The following is a 20,711-nucleotide window of genomic DNA, read 5'->3' as shown; positions in this document are numbered from 1 at the left end:
ACTGAGGGTACGTCCATCCTTTCTACCTAAGGTAGTGTCTGAGTTTCATTTAAGCCAGAAAGTGATATTTCCTGCTTTCCATCCTCCTCCTCATCCTGGAAAGGAAGTGGAGCGACTCCATAGGTTGAACCCTAGGAGAGCTCTAAGCTTTTACATTTCTAGGATGTCCAGGGTCAGAGCGGACGATCAACTCTTTGTGGGGTACGCTGAATACCGATTGGGCCAGGCTGTTACCAAACAGACCCTGTCCAGGTGGATTACCCTCACCATTACTGAATGTTACAAATTGGCGGGTAAGGACCCGCCTGAGGGGTTGCGAGCTCACTCACTAGGGGCGTGGTTACTTCCACAGCCCTGCAGCGGGGAGTTTCTATTAGGAATATTTGTGACGCAGTGACATGGGCTTCTATCCACACTTTTGTCAAACATTACTACCTGGATACGCTCCATGGTCAAGATATGGCCTTTGGTAAAGTGGTTCTTTATTCTGCATTCTGATTGGGTATTAAAAATTCTTCTCCCTCCTCCACTTTCTGGTACTGCTTTGGAAGTCTGTCAAAGATGTGTAATACGTTGGAGGACACAATCCATTCGAAGAACAAGTTACTTACCAACTGGTAACGTTCTTTAGACTGGATGTTCCTCCAACGTAATCGACATCGCCCTCCCGGGCCTGCCCCTCTGGAGAATTTCCTATGCAATTGCAGCTTGCGTTCCCTCAAGGCTATGTGCAGTCAAGCAGGCATTGTGTACGAGCGTATCACACGTTATGGAGGAAAAAACATAAACTTAGGCTACGGGCGCCGTGCCTCCTATTTATGACATCCGGTAACGTCGCCCTCGACTGAGGCCTTCGAGGGACATCGACCAGACGCCATCGATGCAGGACGCCCTCCGACGAAAAATTTCCAAAGTAGCACAGTTGTGGACATGACATGTCAAAGATGTGGAATACGTTGGAGGTACATCTAATCGAAAGAACGTTACCAGTTGGTAAGTAACTTGTTCGTCTGTTGTCAAGGTGATCATGCGCATGTCCTATTAGAGTGGCCTCCATCTTGGTGTAGGCATCTCGATCATATAAACGTTGTTATGGTGACTGTTTCCGTTTAACAGGATTTCCCGAAAAATAGAAAAATCAAGATAAGGTATGTATGTATGTATGTATGTATGTATGTATGTATGTACGTATGTATAGAATCTGCGATACCTGTTTGGCCTGAGCCCCGGGTGTCCTGGTTCCAGATCAATGAGGTGTATTGTGATATTGCACTGATCTCCTGTACGTGTCTAATCTTTCTAATAATCATACATTTAGCTAGAGGGATCTTGTGTCCTGAGTGAGTTAGACACACACAACCATTCAAGTGATCCCCCTAGTAAGGTTGTCAACTCCCACGTGTGGTGCATTGTATGAAGCGAATAAGGTCACAACCTCAAGTGCGGCCTCGGTGGAGCACAGGGATAGTATCTCTATGCTCCTCCGTTGCACCCGGGTCGTGTGATTAGCAAAATGGCCCTGTGCTCAACATGGTACGTTGCCTGTGGTATTCCCATTTGACGTGGGACATTGTTAGCACAGTGCTCTTTAGGGTCTCAATTCAGTTACCAACTTTCCCAGTGTAGTAACACAAGTACATCTGTTTGAACAAGGTGTCAACTTGCAGGTGGTGTACCCACTCACAATCGACTGGCTGCTTCACCCGGAAATTTCTGCATTGAATCAGACAAAACACATTAAATCAAACTCGTACTTCATACCTTTAGGACTTAATGCATCCAACCTGTCAATCCAGGTTATCTCCCGTTGCAACTTTGAATTGAGACCCTAATTAGCACTGTGCTAACATTGTCTCACATCAAATGGGAATTCTCACTAGGTTCCCATGTCCTAGTTCCAATCTCAAAATGATCTTGTCCATTACATCAAATGACTCGCTCTGTCCGGAGATGGACCACTACATATACATACACCAAGGGCAATGTACCATGTTGAGCACGGGCCATTTAGCTAATCGCACGACTCGGGTATACCGGAGGAGCATAGTGATACTATCCCTGTGCTCAACCGAAGCAGCACTTGAGGTTGTGACCTTATTCACTTTATAAAATGCACCACACGTGGGAGTTGACAACCTTCCTTGGGGATCACTTAAATGGTTTTGTGTGTCTAACTCACTCGGGACACAAGCTCCCTCCAGCTAAATTTATGATTATTGGAAAGATTAGACACGTACAGGAGATCCATGCAATGTCACGATACACTTCATTGATCTGGAACCGGGACACCCGGGGCTCAGGCCAAACGGGTATCGCAGATTCTATGCATACATACCTTATCTTGATTTTTCTACTTTTCGGGAAATCCCGTTAAACGTAAACCGTCACCATAACAACGTTTATATGATCGAGATGCCCACACCAAGATGGAGGCCCCTCTAATGGGACGTGTGCATGTGCAACGTCACCTTGACAACAGATAAACACTTACCACGGTGGCAGTGTAAGACCCAGATGGGAACGTCCAGATGAGCCGACCACGCAGGTAAAGTTATGTGAATAATATGCACGCGTATGGGACGCGAAGCCTCTGCATATGGGCCATGCTAGGCTAGAATAGAAAAGCGGTGGCATGGAATGCATAAACACTTGTACATTTTCCCACAGGAGATCAGGCGGTAAGCCTCAAAGTAATTCCCCACATAAACGCACTTAGCAAGTTGAAACTTGGGCAGAACCTCCAATTACATCGCCACAAAACGGGCGGCACGCGGACCAGGAATGTATGTAACCATACCGCGGTCCACATTAGAATCAAAGAATTGCATACAATAGAAACCGCAGACGTCCCCTTGATATAATCATCACTGATTTCTACTCCACAGAGCTACGTGCTGGTCCTGTGGACTTCCATCCTACTCACCACTTGTACCCTTGCATTGAAGAAACTCTCTGCCAGGGGGTGAGTACATGTGACTCTTCAACTTTATGACCAGACTTAAATAGATATCATCACTTCGAATGGATTGTGTCCTCCCACGTATTCCTTATCTTTCATAAATCCACTTCCAGCTTGCTGGCCACGGAAAAAAAATTCACAGTAGAGGGCGGTGCGCGTCAACATCCCTCGAGTCGGTGTTCCTAGAAGGCCTCCGTTTCGGCGCCAACGTCACCATAGGTATAAATAGTCTTGCGCAGTGTCAGTTGCTCAGTTCTGTTTTTCTGCGCTTCATGAGCCTAGGAGATGCAACGCTCGGTTCTACACCATTCTTTGAAAAATGTTCGAAATCTTCGAAAATCTACGATGGAATCTTCGTCCGAACTATCGACGCCATGGTCCGGCTTCAAAAAATGTTGTGGCTGTGGAAAATAGATGTCACTAACAGATCCTCACAGGATCTGTCTGTGGCGCCTGGGATCAGAGCACCAGTGTTCGGAATGTGAGGACTGCATGTCCATGACGGCGAAAGCCTTGAAGGAGCATAAGGGGAAGTTAGAAAGAGGTAAGGCTATCAAATCTTCTACCCCTTCAAAATTGTCCTCGGCTGAGTTGAGACATTCGTCTCCTCACCGTCAAAAGTAACATTCCCGATCGAGATCTCGAAGCGGTTCTCATCACTCTTCGAGATCAAGGCACTCTAAGAAGAGGCGTCGTAAGTCTCCCTCTTCCTCAAATTCCCCAGAAAGGGACACCTGCCCCACTAAACACAGCTCTCCAGCTAAGCGGGAAGCATTTCTTAAAAAGATGCTTTGGGTCTTCAAGAAAGCGGCCTTAACCCCCTCGGAGATGCCTAGAGGTGATACTCTGGAGCTCTCCAGCTAAGCGGGAAGCATTTCGTAAAAAGATGCTTTGGGTCTTCGAGAAAGCGGCCTTAACCCCCTCGGAGATGCCTAGAGGTGATACTCTGGGTGACAAACCCGAAAAACAAAAACGCTGCGAGACGTTGAACCCGACGAGCAAAAACCCTCGAGCGTCATGTAGCCTCGAGTAAGAGTAAAACATCATCGGATAAAGCTACGTCATCGTAGAAAGTACCTTCGACGCACAAATCTGTGTCATCGATGCCGTCGTCGACCCCGATGAAGGATACGTCCTCGAGGCGTGAAGCCTCATCTATGCCACGGGCACCAGAGGTGTCAAAGGCTCTGCCCAAGGCGTCGAGAGTGGCGTCGACAGTTTCGACGATGCCGAGTAGGATTCCAGTCCTCTCGAGTAATTCAAGGCCCTTTTTGACTTTTTCGGCGCCTTTTGCCGGTTTGTCGAGGCCTACAATATCTACATCGACAACCACATTTTCCCAAGCAGTAACCACTAATTTGGCTCCTTCTCTGGAAATGGGATTTACCCCTTATCCAAGATCTGATTATTTCAGAGCTTTAGCCTATATATATGAGGAAGGGGAGGACTCTGACAATGAGACCTTTTGGGTTACAAAGAACAGTACCCACTCCAGAGGAATTAATTTCAGAAGAAAATAGATTGAACGATGTACAAGAGTCTTTACAAAATGCCAGTGGCATAGATACCTCTCCAGCGGCAGAATTTGCTAGACCAGAACCTGGAGAACACGCAGAAATACCTTACAGAGCCCTTATGGCTAGAATTATACAATTTATGGGGTGGACTACACCTGCACCCTCTTTCCAGCAATATGATATTACTGACATCTTAGATAAAGGGCCCCAAGAGGACCCTATAGTCACTTTTCATGCTGCATTGCAGAGGAAAATATCTGCAAATTGGGAGACACCTGAAGTTATCCCTGCAGTAAATAAAAATCTCTGTGCTAAATACAGAGTGTCTGCTTCAGACCCTGAATATCTAAGTAAGCACCCAACTCCAGAGAGTTTAGTAGTGCAAGCAGCAACATCGTCAAGTAGTAAGTCTGCATACCCCACTATACCACAAAACGGGGATGGCAAAAGATTTGACGCCATGCCAGAAAAAGTATTTTCGGCATGTAGTATGGCGCTTAAGTTGATCAACTCCACTTGCACGCTAGCGAGATTCAGCCACACCCTTTGGAAGTGTGCTTCATTAGCGGCTGACTGTCTCCCAGAAGGGGAGGAACGAGAAGCATTCTTGAACATCAAGGATGGGAAGGATGCGATGTGGGAGTCCCTCCAGACAGGTATCGACTCTGCTGACCATATCAGCAGAGCCATGGCTGCGAGTACCACAATCCGCAGATTTGCGTGGTTGCGGAAGTCTGGTTTTGCTCTGGATGTGCAAGCCAGACTTCTGAATATGCCCTTTAACAGCACTTCTCTATTTGGCAAGAAGGCTGATGACAGCCTGGAGAAATTGCAGACATCAAAAGCAGCAGCGAAATCACTTGGGGCTGCGATCCGGCAAACTCCAAATCGCCCCACAGGTACATCCTTGAGGGGTAAGTCCTTTTTATTTTTACTCCGCTTTCGGAAAAGGCAGAGGACAGCCAGCTCAAAGGGGCCAGAGACGATTTAACTGTGGTGGACGGGTTAAAGGTACCAAACCCGCATCAGCAGGTGCTTCTTTATCCTCAGCACCTGCGTCAGCCGCTTCTAAACCCCCCTGATGTCTCCCCTCACAAGACACCAGTAGGAGGCAGGTTAACTCAACATCTGACAGAATGGCAGGCTATTACGTCAGATGCTTGGGCATTGGAGACAGTTGCCCAAGGTTACTGCCTGCCTTTTCTACAAATACCTCAGAGTCCTCCACCAGGGAACAACTCTTTGAAGTTTCCAGATCCGCTCCTTATGCAGGAGATTTCAGACCTGCTAGAGAAAGGTGCCATAGAACCGGTACCTTTAGCGGAAAGGAACAAGGGTGGGTATTCCCCCTATTTTCTAATCTCAAAGGACGGAGGAGTGAGACCCATCTTGGACTTGCGATAATTAAACCAATTCTTCAGGGAAGACTAGTTCAAGATGGTAACCCTTTCTCAGATCCTTCAGGCCCTCCCAGCTTCGGGACTGGTTGGTATCTCTTGACCTTCAGGATGCTTACTTCCATGTGCCAATCCATCTCAAGTACAGGAAGTACCTGAGGTTCGCAATTGGCAATTCTCATGATCAATTTCGAGTTCTGCCATTTGGGCTGACCTCTGCCCCGAGGGTCTTCACCAAGCTAATGGCGGTTGTGGCTGCAAGTCTAGGGGGGGGAAGGGATTCACGTCCACCCCTACCTGGACGACTGGTTGATCAGAGCAGTGTCCCCTGAACAAGCTCAGATTCACCTGGATTATGTTTGCCATTTCCTCCACAAGCTGGGCTTCTCCCTCAACTTAAAGAAGTCACAGATGATACCATCACAGAGACTCCAGTTCATTGGAGCAGTCCTGGACACATCCCTCTCTCGGCTATGTTTACACAGATGTCTACAAAGTCTGATCTACCGGCTCTGTTGGTCGAAATTCGTAAATAAATCCACAAAAGAACAGAGGAACTCTCCTGCAAGGTCCTGGCATTAGATAAGAGTTTTGGAGGCTGAGCAAAGGGTATCGAGGTGGAGGATACACTTTGTAAGCAGTCCTATGAGGCGTGAGAGTGCTCCAATCGACTGGAGGCCTTGGAGGACCGCTGCGAAGCCCTGGAAGACCAGCAGGAGAATGGGGAAAATCGCTCCAGCAGAAATATCTTCATCCGGGGCATTTCTTCAGCAGTGCGAGATGAAGACCTACCCAACTTTGTGGCTGACCTCTTTCTTGAACTTCCTGGGGATCAACTTGACGGGACTCACCAGGCCAGATCTTGTGCTGCTCTGACCCAGGACAGGCCTGCTCATGTGCTGTCCCTGGTTAACTTCTTTAAACTGAAGGAATACGTAATGGCTGCCGCTAGACCCTTGCCGTCCATCACTTTTTAGCAACTTGTCACTCTTCCTGTACCAGTATTTGGCGTTGACCTTGGTGAATTGAAAGGCACTGCACCCGCTGACTGTCTACGTACAAGGGAAGTCCTCTATAGGTGGGGATTTCCTACTGCACTCCTTTTAACTCACTAAGGGAGGCACTGGGTGGTTCGAACACTGAAGGAAGCGGAGAGCTTGCTGAATCCGAAGTTTGAGACCCGGAGGGTGTGCAGGATTCGAGTCAGGGTGTTGATGCGGTGCCCTCGCAGAAATGGCACATGGTGGGCAGGGGGGGGCGGGTGAAGGGGCCAATCAGAAAGACTTGAATAATCTGGGGTCTTGAGTGCTAGCTTGTTTACTGTGGCGAGGTTTCCCCTGGAGCTGAGTGTGATACGGTGCCCTTGGGCATTGGGTTGTGGTGGTCCGGGGAGAGGGCTTGTATTGGACTGCAGGGGCTGAGCTTGGAGGGAGTCTCTGTTGGGGTTATGGCTCTTTTCCACCCTCCAAGTCGGTGTCCTGACAGAGTGTCTAGATGTCTGGAAGTTGCTCATGTTTTAGCATGGTTTCTGGTGAGAGTAAGGGGGTCGGACAGTTACTCTATGAAACTAATGTGTGGGCAGTTCAGGCTGTGGTGAGGGGGGGGTGGGCATCTTGATTTGCAGAGAAATGTTGGCTAATGTAGCGATTGATGCTGAGGGGAGGACCTCCTGTTGATGGGCACATGGAACGTACAGGGTTTGAATTCCTGAGTGAAAAGAAAATCAGTGTTTGGTAAACTAAGGGATATACGGCTCTCCATTGTGTTCCTACAAGCGACCCACCTGCTTGTGCAGGATGAGAAGCGTATGCAAAATAGGGCATTCCCGTGCCAGTTTGGGGAGTGGCAATCTTGGTGGGTGAGCAGATCCCGATCACGAAAGTTAAAGTCCTTAGGGAGTAGCAGGGGGGCTATGTCTGGGTTAAGGGCCTTTTGTGGGATCGGATGTTCACATTGATGTCCTTTTATATGTCCCAAATGTTGGCCAATATCTATTTTGGAAAGCTTTCTACTCAAGGTGCTTCCTTTGACCTAGGGGAAAGTTACCAAGTTAGACTTTAAACTTTCCACAGCTTTTGGCCTATTACTCGCAAATTGAGGTTAGTTGACGCATGGAGACTGATTCAGAGAGAGGACAGGCACTTCTCTTTTTACTCACACGTTCATGGGGTTTTCTCTAGGTTGGATCTAATTCTTATTCCAAGTGGGTGGTAAGTAGGATTGAGTGGAAAAAGAGCAAGAGAGCTGTGATGTGCTGTTGGCAGTTTCAGTTCAGAGACACCGTTTACTGTGCATGGGTGCGATTTTCCAGAGTTGGCCGGCATGTGCTGTTGTGCAAGGTTATGTGCGGTTTGTTTTGGTGTTGTGAAGTAAGTGCGGGTTGTGGTGCTGTAGAGGTCTGGTTGTGTGAAGTTCAGAGTTTGCAAGGTGTGATCTATGATGTGGCATTTATAACGCGCCTGTACACAAGTGTTTCTAGGCGCGGCAAGACAAGGAGGGGGAAACGAGGTAGGACAAAATAATGATCTTACTAGGCCTTGTGTCATTCTGATTGCGCAAGTGTGGGGGAGGGTAGAAGTGCCCGAGGGAAGTGCAGTTAACTCAAGTGCAGCCAGCAGGTAGCTCATAAGTGCAGAGAGAAGGGACTGTAGTGTTGCAGATACAAACCCCAAGGGCAACTGGACATACAGGAGCCTGGGCCTGAGTTCAGAGGGTGACCAGTGCTCAGAGCTGTCGGGTGCCTCAGCAGGGGAGAGGAAGAGAGAAAGCGGAAGCGAAAATGAAACTGTATGCAGAGGAGCAAGTTTGTTAGGAACGACTGTTGAAGGTCCTGAAAGTCCATTCAAGTGATTCACTCCGCCCACCCTAGGAATCCATACTGGTGTGCCCTGCCCCCTCCCCCTGCCCCCCCTGCCGGGAGTCCTCATCCGGGGGTCCACTCCCTCTACCCTGGCAATCAATCCCCTCAAAACTCCATCCAAATGTGTTGCATATTGCACCCCCAAATTCACTCAAGTGCGCAGCACTTCCCACCCCCGAAGTCCATCCAGGTGCGTCACACCCGCTCATCCAGGAATCCATCCAAATGCATCTCCCTTCTCCCTGTCTTGAATCTGTGTATCACATTTCCTATGTCTGAAATCCACCTAATTACACAAGATTCCTTATCCCTGATATCCTTCCTAGTGCATCACGATACCCATCCCTGAAATCCGTCTTAGTGCGTCAGATTTCCTGCCTATGAGATTAATCTTGCTGCGTCACCTGTGGTATTCGTGATCTTTGTCTCCCCCCTAGTTACACTTTGTGGATTTTACCTTGTCACCTCGGCGGTCGTGATTCCTAAGCTTCTCCGGGGTTCGTTAGGCTGTCTGATATGGTACAAGCCCTATTTCTGGCTGGGTGGCGTGTTCACTGGCCTGAGCGGGATCTGCAGGGAATGGTTAGTCAATTTCTCTATTGTTTGGGCATTGTCCATTATCTACTGGGTAGGGTCAGGCGCATTACTCCTGTTCATTTGATGGTTCTTACTGTGGGTGTGCCTAGGCTGGGAGTGTCCATTTCCTGATTTTCCTCGAGCTGACTTCCCTGGCCTAATCGTACCAGGCCTTCCAGCTTCTCCTGTTGCTTAGTAGTTACTCTTTTGGGGCCAGGGGAGGGGCGTCTGTTTAGGACTCTTTCCAGTCCTATCCCCCATTCCTCTGTTATTTTTGGGCTACTTCTCTTTATCAGTACTGTCTGTTACGAGGTGTGCGGTCGCTGTTCAGTCATTTTTGTTGTGCTCGGATCCGAAGAGCCAGGTTTGTAGAAGTTTTCTTAATTTTGTATGGTCCTCCATATTGCGAATTTCCTTGGGAAGGGAGTTTCATAGTTTTGAGGCTAAGCGTGAGCATGCTAATCCACAGTTTTTTCTTTGTGTATTGTTTGAGTTGTAGGCGTATGTCGTTGCAGGATCTTGGGGTTCTCGTGGGTTTGTAGATAGTTTCTTTTTAATAAATTCCACTCCCTGGCCCGTCTATCGCTCTGCGTGTTATGCACTTTGCCTTGAAAGTGATTCTTTTTTTGACCGGGAACAAATGTAACATCCTAAGAGCTGATGTGATCTCTTCTGTTGCGTTTAAGAAGTCTGACTGTCCGTTTTGTATTTGTTGCAGTTTCTTTAGTAGTTAATCTGGCATTCCGAGGTACATGCTATTAGCATATTCTATCCTGGACATGATGAGGGATATGATTGGCAGCGTTTTGTGCATGAATGAAAGGAATGGTAGAATTTGTTTGAACCGTTTGTAGGCAGAAGAAGCATTTCTGGATTATCATGATAACTTGGGGATTCTAGTGTTAACTTGTTGTCCCTAATGATTCCAAGTTTTTTTTTTACTGCTGTAGATGGTGTCGGCGGGTTTCCCAGTTCTGTGGGCCATGGGATCCGCTCATTGTTTCCTCTGTATTCAGGTGTAATCATGATTTCGGTTTTGACTGGGTTAATCTGGAGTTCGTTGATGTTCATCCATTGGTAGAGTATTTTGAGACACTATTAGGGGTGCATTCTCTTCTTGTATGTCGCTATATTTGAAGCAGATTTGTTTCATCTGCGTAGTTGTAGCATGCAAGTCCATGTTTTTTATGAGGTTGTTGAAGAGTAGTGGTGATAATGAGCCTTGGGGGTACTCAGCAGGTGGTGTCCCATGGTGTGGATTTGAAAGGTTTTAACCAAACTGTTTATTTCCGAGAGGCAGGATTTGATCCAGAGAAGTGCTGTGTCTGTGAGTCCTATATCTTCCAGTGTTTTTATTAGATGTGGTTGACACTGCCAAAGGCAGCTGAGAGATCCAATAATATCCGTGCTGAATTGGTGTTCGAGTTTGCTTTCATCTTTGATCGTCCCATATTGAGACTAGAGCTGGGTCTGTTCCTCTGTGATCTGAAGCCTACTTGCGCCTGGTCCAGTAGATGGACTTTAGGATAAGACGAGTACTGCCGCCGCCATTTCTTTAGATCTGAAGAGGAGCTAAGTATCCTCTGTATCCAAAAGAGTCAGTGTTCAGGTGAGTACCTAGGTGGCCTGGGTGGAGTAGGAAGTTTACCCTGTACAAGATTTGACAAAGTCAACAGGTAAAGAAAATAGCTTTAAAAGCAACTCTTGAAGAAATTGGGTAAGTAGAGGAAAGTAGTGGTACGTGCTCTATACCATCACTCTAGGTTTGGGGGTCATGGCTAGAACTCCATTAATCACAACCAGGAAAGTGTAGTGCTAGGGGGTGGACTTTACGCTCACAATACCTGTGGGGCAATAGGGGGCTCTGAAACGGGTGTGTAAACTGGCACCACTTGCTCAAATTTTCCAAGTGGGCACAATTTCAATTCAGGTGCTGGATCCAGTGATGGGGGTCCAAGGGCTGCGGGTAGAGTGGCTGAAGAGGTAGTCAGGATTGTGTCCGGCTACACAGAGGTTCCAGTCAGTCCACAGGCTTGCAAGCTGGATAGGCCAGATCCAGCAGGTGAAGCAGTGTGGCAAAGAAACCCCAGTCAGGGTAGCAGGCCGAACGTGTAGCGGTAATAGGAAACAGGCTCCAAGAAGTACACTTCAGAGTCGTGTGCAGCAGCAGACATGCAGGCAGCAGTGTTCCTGGGCCACAAGTCATGCATCTGCAGAGTCCCAAGCTCTAGCTCAGGAACACGACTGTAGCAGCAGAGGAACGTGGTCGGTGAGCAGTCGGCAAAAGGATAGTAGCAAGGACGGTTCTATGTTCTTACGCCCCCACTTTTGTTTTATTCACTGAGTTTTTTGCTAAATATTTCTCCCCAAGCCTCCCCTTCCCTATTATCTAGTCCCTATTCCCCACATACCCTTGCCCCTTACATCCCCTTACAGCCCCCAGCCCATATCTTTTTCGGCCGACAAAAAGGCTGGCGTAATAACGTTGTACTGCATGGACAATTCCGAAGTCCAGCAGGGTCTTGGAGGTGGATGCAGGACCAGATGTGCCCACCAAAACGAGGGAGAAGGCACCCTCAAGGGTCTTCCCTAGTCGCAGGAGAGGCGGCAGCAGCAGACACTGGCACATGGTTTGAGCAATGCTGGGTCTTCAGCAATAGTCGTCTCTTCTTCAGACTCTTGGCTCCTGTGGGAAATCTCCATAATGGAGACAGGACTCCTCTTACCAAAAACCAGGTTGGGGGTAACCCGACCCACTAACAGCAAGCACCTGCACCATTTAAACAGAAAAGGGCCGTTCAATCATGGGCAGCCACTCACCAAACATCTGACCGCAACAGGCATCCGCTAGCTGGAATGCCGGACAGTCCCGTTACACATAGCACTTTGCCCGGTGTGACAGGGCCGTTTAGATTTATTTTATTGTTCATTTGTAACGCGCTTAATAGCAGCGAGTAGTTTCTAATCGTGGATCTGGGTTCAAACCTGTGTTGCATTGCGTCGTCTTGCTTCCAAGACAAACGCCTTGCCCCTGAGGACTAGACAAATCAAGCGAAGGTAGCAGAGCAGCAAGGCTTAGTCTCAGGAGGGCTGTGAACATGGTCTAGGGCTACAATGAGTCCACACAGAACACCAATAATTGCAGTTAGACAAGCAAGTACAAAAAGATAGTGATTCATTAGGCCTTTAAAATACACACTAAGCAAGTAAAAGCTCAAGTCCAATATCACAAACTTACTATAAAAACAGATATATACATTTATCCCTAGGAGAAGAAAGCAAGCATACGATTTAACAACCAGTGAAACACTGGATAGTACTCAGATGCATGAAATTCAGTAAAGATACTTTAGAATACCCACAAAACCGTTCACCCAACACTTAATGAGTTCAACCCCAAGATGGTTCTGGGCCTTCTGCCCTAAAGTCAACAGTTCCAAAGTTATATTTTCAGGTAGGTTTATTAAGAGATTTTTACAATGCCAGTGGTTATGATTCAAAAGTCAAAAAGGTAAGTGAACTAACTCGATCCCAATCACTATGATAGGCCTAGGAAGAGATCCTTGACCAGGCCACCACCAAACAAAAAAAAAAGTGGGGGGGCGCGCACAGGGGATATGGGTTATGTTAACTTAACCACCTCATTCAGATTTCTCCAGAGACCACTTTAAGGTTCCGGAATACGTTGGGGGCACACACAGACTTCTGTGCTTGGTCCAGTCAAGGAAGGCCCTGGGTCACGGGCGCAGATGTCACTTTCATACATGGGATTACTTTTCAGTCGTTCGCAGTGCTTCAAAATCAGTCCCAGACACCTTCCAGCTGAACACCCAAATGAAGAAAAGATGGAATTCTGTAATGCAGGTGACCCTATGATACCTCTGGAATGTGAAGACTGATTGCAACGGGAGTCACCTTGCAGCGACAGGTGATCTTCTAGGGACTAACAAAGGACAGGTGATCTTCTAGGGACTAACAAAGGAGCAGGCCCTGCACGGCTTCCGTTAATGCAAGAAGGCTGAAAATGGAGGCACAGACTTCTTTGTTGTACACGTTGAAATCCTCAATGTTCCAAGGAAGCACTCGGAACAGTGATGGCTGCAGCAAAGTAGCCAAGGAGAGAACCTGATGGATTTCTAAACTCTGGCCTGGTGGACAGTGTTTAGGGTGTCGCCCTAGTTCTAGTGAACATGAAAAACTCTGGGAAGTCAGTCAAACCAATGAAGGTAGCATGGAGAGTGGGAAAGGCTTAGTCTAAGGAGAGTTGAGTGGGGTCCGGGGTCCACAATGAGCAATCAAGGATTATACTTGGACAGTAAATGGAACAAAACTATATTTATTATTGGCCAAAGAACACATTATAAAAATTACTCGTAACAGGTAACAATATCACACAATATTCGTAACAAAACATATACAATCACAGTAAATCACTGTGAATAATGATACCTGAAAAGGAAGGTAGTAATTAGTCATAAGATACCAACAGTCCACAGGAATAGTAACCCTAACTTTTAAAGTCCAATCCCAAATTGAATGGGGACCTTGTGCCTAAAAGTTCAAAGTTTGCAATAGTTTTAGGAGTTTGGAAAAAGTTAGGGAAAGGGTCCTATGGATGTGAAGATTGTTGCATAAGGTTGTCCATGGAGTTTACTGGGGAGTAGAATGCTTTTCTAGCTTTGGGAGGGCTTTTGCAACAAGTGTTGTCAAAGTATGGTAAAACAAATCAAAGTTCTCCACAAACTTTAAAAGGGTGGAGATGGGGGTACTGGTAAGTATTGTTACTACTCACGACCCATACTCCGATCTTTCCTCAAACTTGCCAGGTGAAAGGAGGATCGCTGAAAGGTTTTCCCACCGTTGCACCCAGTAGCAGATGCCCAGGAGCTGTGGGTGAAAGCGAAGTTCTGGTTGGGTTCAGGAGCAGAATGAAACCCTTTCCAGTTGATGCGTCAGGCACCGAGTAAGGATTCTTCAGAACACTCTCCCAGACGGGGGATGGCTGATTCCAATGATTGTCAGCATGCACGGCTACAGCAGGCATCCGAAGAAAGCTGGGATGCTGAAATCTTCCAGTACAAACTGAAGAACCCTGAAGTTCAGAGTAAAAATGCAGAACAGCTACACTTCTACCGCGGTTACCCAAACTGGAGTTCATCAGCCCACAGAATGGCCCAGGGACACTGCCGAAGACATCGAGACTGATTGTTCCGACTGGTCCAAAGGGTTGAAGTACCAACAAGGGTCTTGACATGGCTCCACCGGGAGAGCAGCAAGATCTGGTCGCCAGGCCTCTTTAGGATCGACCACACGTCTTCCTTCATTTGCACAGACTCCGATAGTTAATACGAACTGAAATTGGTCCGAACCCAGCTGAGGGGGACTAATTGTGTAAGAGGATCTGAGCCCGGCTGAGGGGGATCCGGGGTGAACCATGAGTCACCCGAGACAATATTCTCTCAACATTGGAAAAGGGGATCTGAGCCCGGAAGAGGGAGATCTAGGGTGAAGAGTGAAACACCTGAATTGAGTACTTGTAAGAGGAAAGGAACTATTGGTTTGTTTTGGTACATCGGGCCCACTGAATCAAGAGACTTTGATAGGTAAAAGAGACGTGGGCACAGAAGGCCCCAATGCTGGTACTTGAACTGTATCCTTGTGACGATGAAGCCAGTGTGTGCTTTGCTCAAGTGAACCGCCTTGTCCCGGGCTGAAAACGTGGGGAAGGAAGGCCAGCGGCCTGAACATCCTGACTTGTCATTTTGTGAACACTTCTTTCTTTTTGTTGAGAATAAAATTTGTATTTAAAAAAAAAGAAAAAATAATAAAAATTCACAACATACAGCCAGCATAAATGAGAGCAAACAAGAATTACACTATCAAGGCAAACAATCAACAGCACATATAAAAACCAATTCTGCTTTCTTTTTCATAAACGCTACCCCACACTGTTTGTATTTACAGGTAAGGATTGGCAATATGTTTTCTAGTACAGTCCCTTTTATTTTGACGAGACTCCACTAGGACTGCATTATTATTTGATGGTCGTAGCTTGCGCCCATCTGTAGATTTAGATAGGCGTTTATCATACTCTTCTTGAAGTTCAATAAACGCCCTTGAACTGTGGTGACTTGTCTGTCTTACTGTTGATACCATGCCTTCCTTACAGTGTATATGTGTGTGATTTATATATGTGTTTTGTATTGTAGACGTGTATATTGGCTCCAAGTTTTACTTGCTTAGTGTAATTAACTGTCTAATAGGGAATTTGTTCACTTCTGTGTGTTGCATCATTACTTGGCTATCCAAATTATGGTCAACTCTACTTACAAACCAGTTGATCTTCTTAGGTTTGCCTTACTGCTTGCTCTGCCTATGTTACCTTGTGAGAGTTTGGCTAGACTGTGTTTAGAACCTTGTTCACCAAATAGGTTAGTTGCACAGAAACCTCTCACGGGGATGGTTCTGGAATTGTCTTTTAATGGTGTAATGGTTCAGTTTACCTGAGTCTAGAGCAGCAGTATTGGCAGCGAGTGACTGCTTATACGGCACAAGGAGAGACCGATTAGGGCAGATGGGCGCCCCGTTTATCGAGTCTCTGGTCGGGGACCATTTATGCTCTTAACAGCAAGTCTCCCCTGATGCTTTTTGCCTATGACGGCAGGCGCTTGGTTTGGATGCCCACAGGAAACTTTAGATTTCCTGAAGGGCACTCAGGAATGTAGTAAACGGCATGTTTGTTTTCATGTCAATTCTCAAATATAATTTGTTTCTGAAGGTTATGACTGTTCTTTCTTTGTAGGTGTTTACAGTTCAGCTCACTCTTGGGGACCAGCACTGGGAAGCTGAAGGAACTAGTATTAAAAAAGCTCAACATGCAGCAGCTGCCAAAGCCTTGGAAGGGACAACCTTTCCCAAACCTACAGTTCGCCCTACGCGTGGTGAAGGAAAAAACCCAGGTATGTATACTGGCCATACTCGTACGTCCATCCCCTTTCCTCTATCCTTGTGGGCGTCCCCCAACATGCGGATGGTAGCAGAACCTGGCAGCGAAAAATTGAGCTTCTGCTTTAAAATTAGCATAGCGCGCAGGGGCGCAGCCTTCGGTGTGGAAACGTCCGACCACTGATGGACGCATGTTCGGCTTGCAGCATTCTCGGTCACAGGGCATTGAAGAATCTGTTGTGGTGGAGGGCAATCTTCCACACTTCTCCTCTACCCCACCTTAAGGACTTGGTCTCCAGGACCTCTCGTCAAGACAAGGTTGACCCTCTATTCAGCACGCTCCACAGCACAGCGACTCCTTCTCCGGGGTTCCCACGGATAGGGGTTCCTCGGATTCAGGTTCTGGCAGACCTGAGACCCCCCTGGCTACAGGATCCCAAGCTGAGGGGCTCAGGGGCCCTACTGGGCTGTCCTGAGAAGGGCGATCAAGTTCGTCCTCTTCTTTGACCCCAAGGAGTAAGCGATCGAGTACCACCTCCAAGAGTCTGTCCTTGGTACGATACAGCACAGCTACCGGCACAGGTGCAGAGGGTGTCCAGCCTACCAGAGCTTGCTATGGGGTTGTGAGTCAGGACGTTATGACTACCAGCGGAGGAGTCAACGCCTATCAGAGGGATCTGAGGTCGACGCTTCTGCTTCAGGTGCAAGATCCAAGCTGTATCCTCCCATGTCTGAGGCCTCTTGTGGCTCAGGGCCTTTGCGCCCTCCCACCCAGCGTGTGGCACAAGGCTTAAAAATGACAGAAAGGAACGTGGCGGAGCCTGGCAGGCCGTCGGGCCATCTTGGATCCAGCTCATGACCTGCCCGTGCTTTTGCCCATCGAATGGGCTTTGCAAGATGATTGTAGTCCTCTTCCCTCTGGAAGCGGCAGCGGATTGAATGGTACAGGAATCTGGTCTAATCAGGGATACATGGACTCATCGAAGCCTTACGGCTACATGCCCCAGGCACCTCGGCACTTGACCAGGAGCAGAGGCCCAGCGCCTCGCCAGGCCTCTAGGGACCCAGCAGGCTGCTTGTGAGGACCACTTCAAGCGCTTCCTTTTCCTCATGCATTCCCCTCTGATCAAGGAGCTCCAGAAGATATTCTGACGGTCATCCGTAGGTGGCGCCTCACTGGCCCCTTCCTCTGGGTTCTTCTCCTGTTCCTCCAGCGCTGCTGGTCCAGGCCCTTCTGGTTGTTCACACCCCTCTACCTCCTCCTGTACCAACAACGCCTCGCCCTCTACATCTGTTGGACCTGTCTTCGGCTCCGGACTGTGAAAAGGCGGGGGGGAGAGAGGACGGCCAGGACGATGAGCCCTCGGCATCTGTTAAGGTCTTCATGACCTCCTTCAGGGTCAGGCAGAGATCTTGGGGGTCCCTCTGCCAGAGGAAGCCCCCAGGAGTCGGGAGTGCTAGCAGAGGTTTTGGGCAAGAGCACCATGTTCCAGTCTGGCATCCCTCTCCAGAAGGATGTCCTGCAGGTGGAGAGAAAGGAGAAGCCCAGGGCCAAAGTTCAGATGAACAAGAAGCTGGACAGCAGGTTCAGTCTGACGGACCGGGAGCCAATCCTCCTGGCCTCGCAGCCGCATTCTTCAGTGGTGGCTGCGGCCTCATTATATTCTAAACCATCCTCTTCCTCCATGATAGCCACATCCAGTTGTCTTTCCACTGAGGACCAGGTCCTCGAGTCTTTGCGCATGCACTGTTATTCCATCTCGGGACTGCATCTGCCCTCTCAGGACTGCATCTGCGGCAAGCCAACGCAGACGCCCTCTTGGCTGCGGCTAACCAGAAGCTGTGGCGGGAGCTTGGGAAATTTCTGCCTGACCTCCCTTCAGACAAGCATGCCTCCTTCAAGGCTGGTCTGGCAGATGTCCGGGCCATTGCCCAGGAGCTCCATGGAGTCTTCAGCAGAGGGCTGTCTTGGTGTCGACATGAGGACGATGGCCTGGATGCACGCTACTATGTTTTCATACGACGTGCAGGAGAGAATCCTGGGTGTGCCCTATGAGGCCGTGGACCTTTTTTATTCTCCAACCAATGATGAGTTGACGACAAATCCTCCACCCAAACTGCCAAGTCCTTTGCCATCCTGACCAAGCCAGTACAGAAATCCTTCCCTCAGTCTCGGAGCAGGACCGAGTTCAAACCCCATGCTCTTTGTTGCTTCAAGGGGTTTCGGGACCATGGTACAAGGAGGCCCACGACAATAGGAGGAAGCAGTAGAGGACTTTGCACTGTTTTTTCCGCTTCTCTCCTATGCTCCTGCCTCTGACGCCAAGAAGCAGTGACGCCAATGTCGGGGAACACAGATTGCCTGTGTGGGTCTGTTTGGCTCTTTTCCAGGACACCTGGATCCTATCCGTAGTCTCCACAGGCTTGAGCCTTCCTCTTCCTTTACCGCTACCATCCTTTGCTCCTCTTCATCAGATCTGGTCTCTGACTCTTTTATGGGAGGTCCTTCCGCTCGAGGAGATGCAGGCGATAGAACCGGTTCCTCTTTCAGACAGGGGCTCTGAGTACGATTACAGGATTTTTGTGGTACCCAAGAATAACTAGGCTGGCCTGAGGGTTGTCCTGGACCTGTCATTTCTGAATCTGTCTTTACGGCTGGAAGGCTTCAAGACGATTACTTCCACGCACATAGCAGAGTCTGTGTGCAGGGGACTGGTTGTGTTCCCTGGACCTCAAGGATGCATACCTGCATGTACACATCTACCAACCGCATCCGAAGTTTCAGTGGTTCGTCTTTGGCGTACCATTTTCAGTACAAGTTGCTGCCCTTCAGCCTTCACTCGGCCCCTCGTGTTTTCAGGAAGTTGATGCAGAGGCCGGCCTTCTCCGCTTGGAGGGTCATCTATACCCTTATTTGGATGACCGACTGGTGAGGGGGGTCTCCCAAGAGGGTGGTGCACTCCTGCCAGAGATTGCCGTATATCCTTCCATCAGCTGGGGTTCTCCCTCAACCAGAAGACGTCAGTTGTGCCCATCCCAGGACCTGCGTTTCCTAGGGGTTCTTTGGAACATGACCTTTCAGCGGGTGTTCCCCACGCCCGAGGGGCTCCTTTACCTCCGCAAGGTGGTGGGGTACTTTCTGACCAATTCGACCACCACGGCATGGTGGTTCAGCACCTTCTGGACCCAATGGCTTCCTGCGTGCTCACAGTACAGCACGCTTGCCTCTGCTCCAATGGTCTGTCTGCAAGTTCTGGGCTTCGGTTGGTTGCAGTCTCATCCTGGTTTCCCCCACTGGCCTTCGAGACCCTGATTTTGGGATTTGCTGCAGTTGTGCTTCCAGGGTCCCGTCCACCTTCCAATTTCCGGCAGGAGCTTCCTGATGCAGAAGTAAGGGGCAGTGGAACCTTTGGACCTGTCCAAGTTGGCACTGGTGGCCTGGTTCCTGACCAGCTGAGGCTACAGCATGCTCAATATTCGGATGACAACTGGGACATCTTTCAGCGGGCCAGGAGGCCCATCACTCTGTCCCAGTACAAGAGCAAATGGTCTTGGTTCTGCCAATGGGCCCGTGACAAGGACCCAGTCACCTGCCCTCTGGATGACCTACTGGCCTTTTCAGCACACATAGCTCATTTTGGAGTTTGGGTGGATACTTGCCGCACTTATTTGGTGGCCATTGGGGCTTGCAAGAATTCTCCTGAGAATGTTTTCGACGGCCAGCCTGGTGGTTAAGGCCCACCTTAAGGGGTTGTCTAGGGACCCCAATGTGGTTGTTGCAGCTTTGCAGCGCAAGTCTTTCGAGCCGATGGCCTCTGTCGACATCCGCTTGGTGACATTAAAGACTGTTTTACTGGTGGCTCTCACCTCTGCGTGCAGGGTTAGTGAGTTGCAGGCATTGCCTTCGTGCAAGCCCTTAACCACGTTTCTTGCATGCTCACCCAAACTTCTTGCCCAAGGTGGTCTCTCCATTTCATCTGAATCAAGAGACCTGCCAGTGTTCTTCCCGAACCCGTAGTCGGAGGCAGAGAGCGCCTTACATTCCTTGGACCTCCAAAAGGGTGCTCAAGTGTGCTATCTTTCAGACATAATCCTTCAGTTAGTCTGAGGCATTGTTTGTGACCTTTTGGGGGCTCTTCGCCAGGCTCTCGGGCTTCCATCGCCCCCCTGAATGTTTCAGGCCATTTCAGAGGCATAAACGGCCATGGGCAAACCTGTTCCAGAGGTGATTCATGCTCATGCCTTCATAGCCAAGGCCACAGCGTTTCAGAGACCTGCTTCTTGGGATGTCATCAGCAAGGCAGCTACTTGGGCTACTCTGTTGGCCTTCTGTAAGCACTACACACTGGACACCAGCTTCAAGCTTGATGCAGAGTTTGGTCAGGCTGTTCTGAAGAACCTTTTTGCTTTATCCTAGATATGATTCAGGGTATTGCAACTCCAACCTATGTTCTTGT

At 48.6% G+C, this 20,711-nt stretch overlaps 1 protein-coding gene across 2 annotated transcripts in view; it reads left to right on the top strand.

Annotated features, from left to right (window-relative positions):
* The window catches only part of STAU1 (staufen double-stranded RNA binding protein 1), a 1,155,286-nt gene that overhangs the window by 215,240 nt on the left and 919,335 nt on the right, over nucleotides 1-20,711 (top strand). For both annotated transcript variants that reach the window (XM_069651277.1, XM_069651276.1), the window contains one exon: nucleotides 16,112-16,268. In XM_069651277.1, coding sequence (XP_069507378.1) covers nucleotides 16,112-16,268 — 157 coding nt within the window. The remainder of the gene's footprint in view (nucleotides 1-16,111; nucleotides 16,269-20,711) is intronic.

Source organism: Ambystoma mexicanum, chromosome 3p (assembly GCF_040938575.1).
Source record: "Ambystoma mexicanum isolate Mex_15411 chromosome 3p, UKY_AmexF1_1, whole genome shotgun sequence".
Taxonomy (NCBI): Eukaryota; Metazoa; Chordata; class Amphibia; order Caudata; family Ambystomatidae; genus Ambystoma; species Ambystoma mexicanum.
The sequence above is the reverse complement of the archived record's forward strand: the minus strand, read 5'-3'. Positions and strand labels throughout refer to the sequence as shown.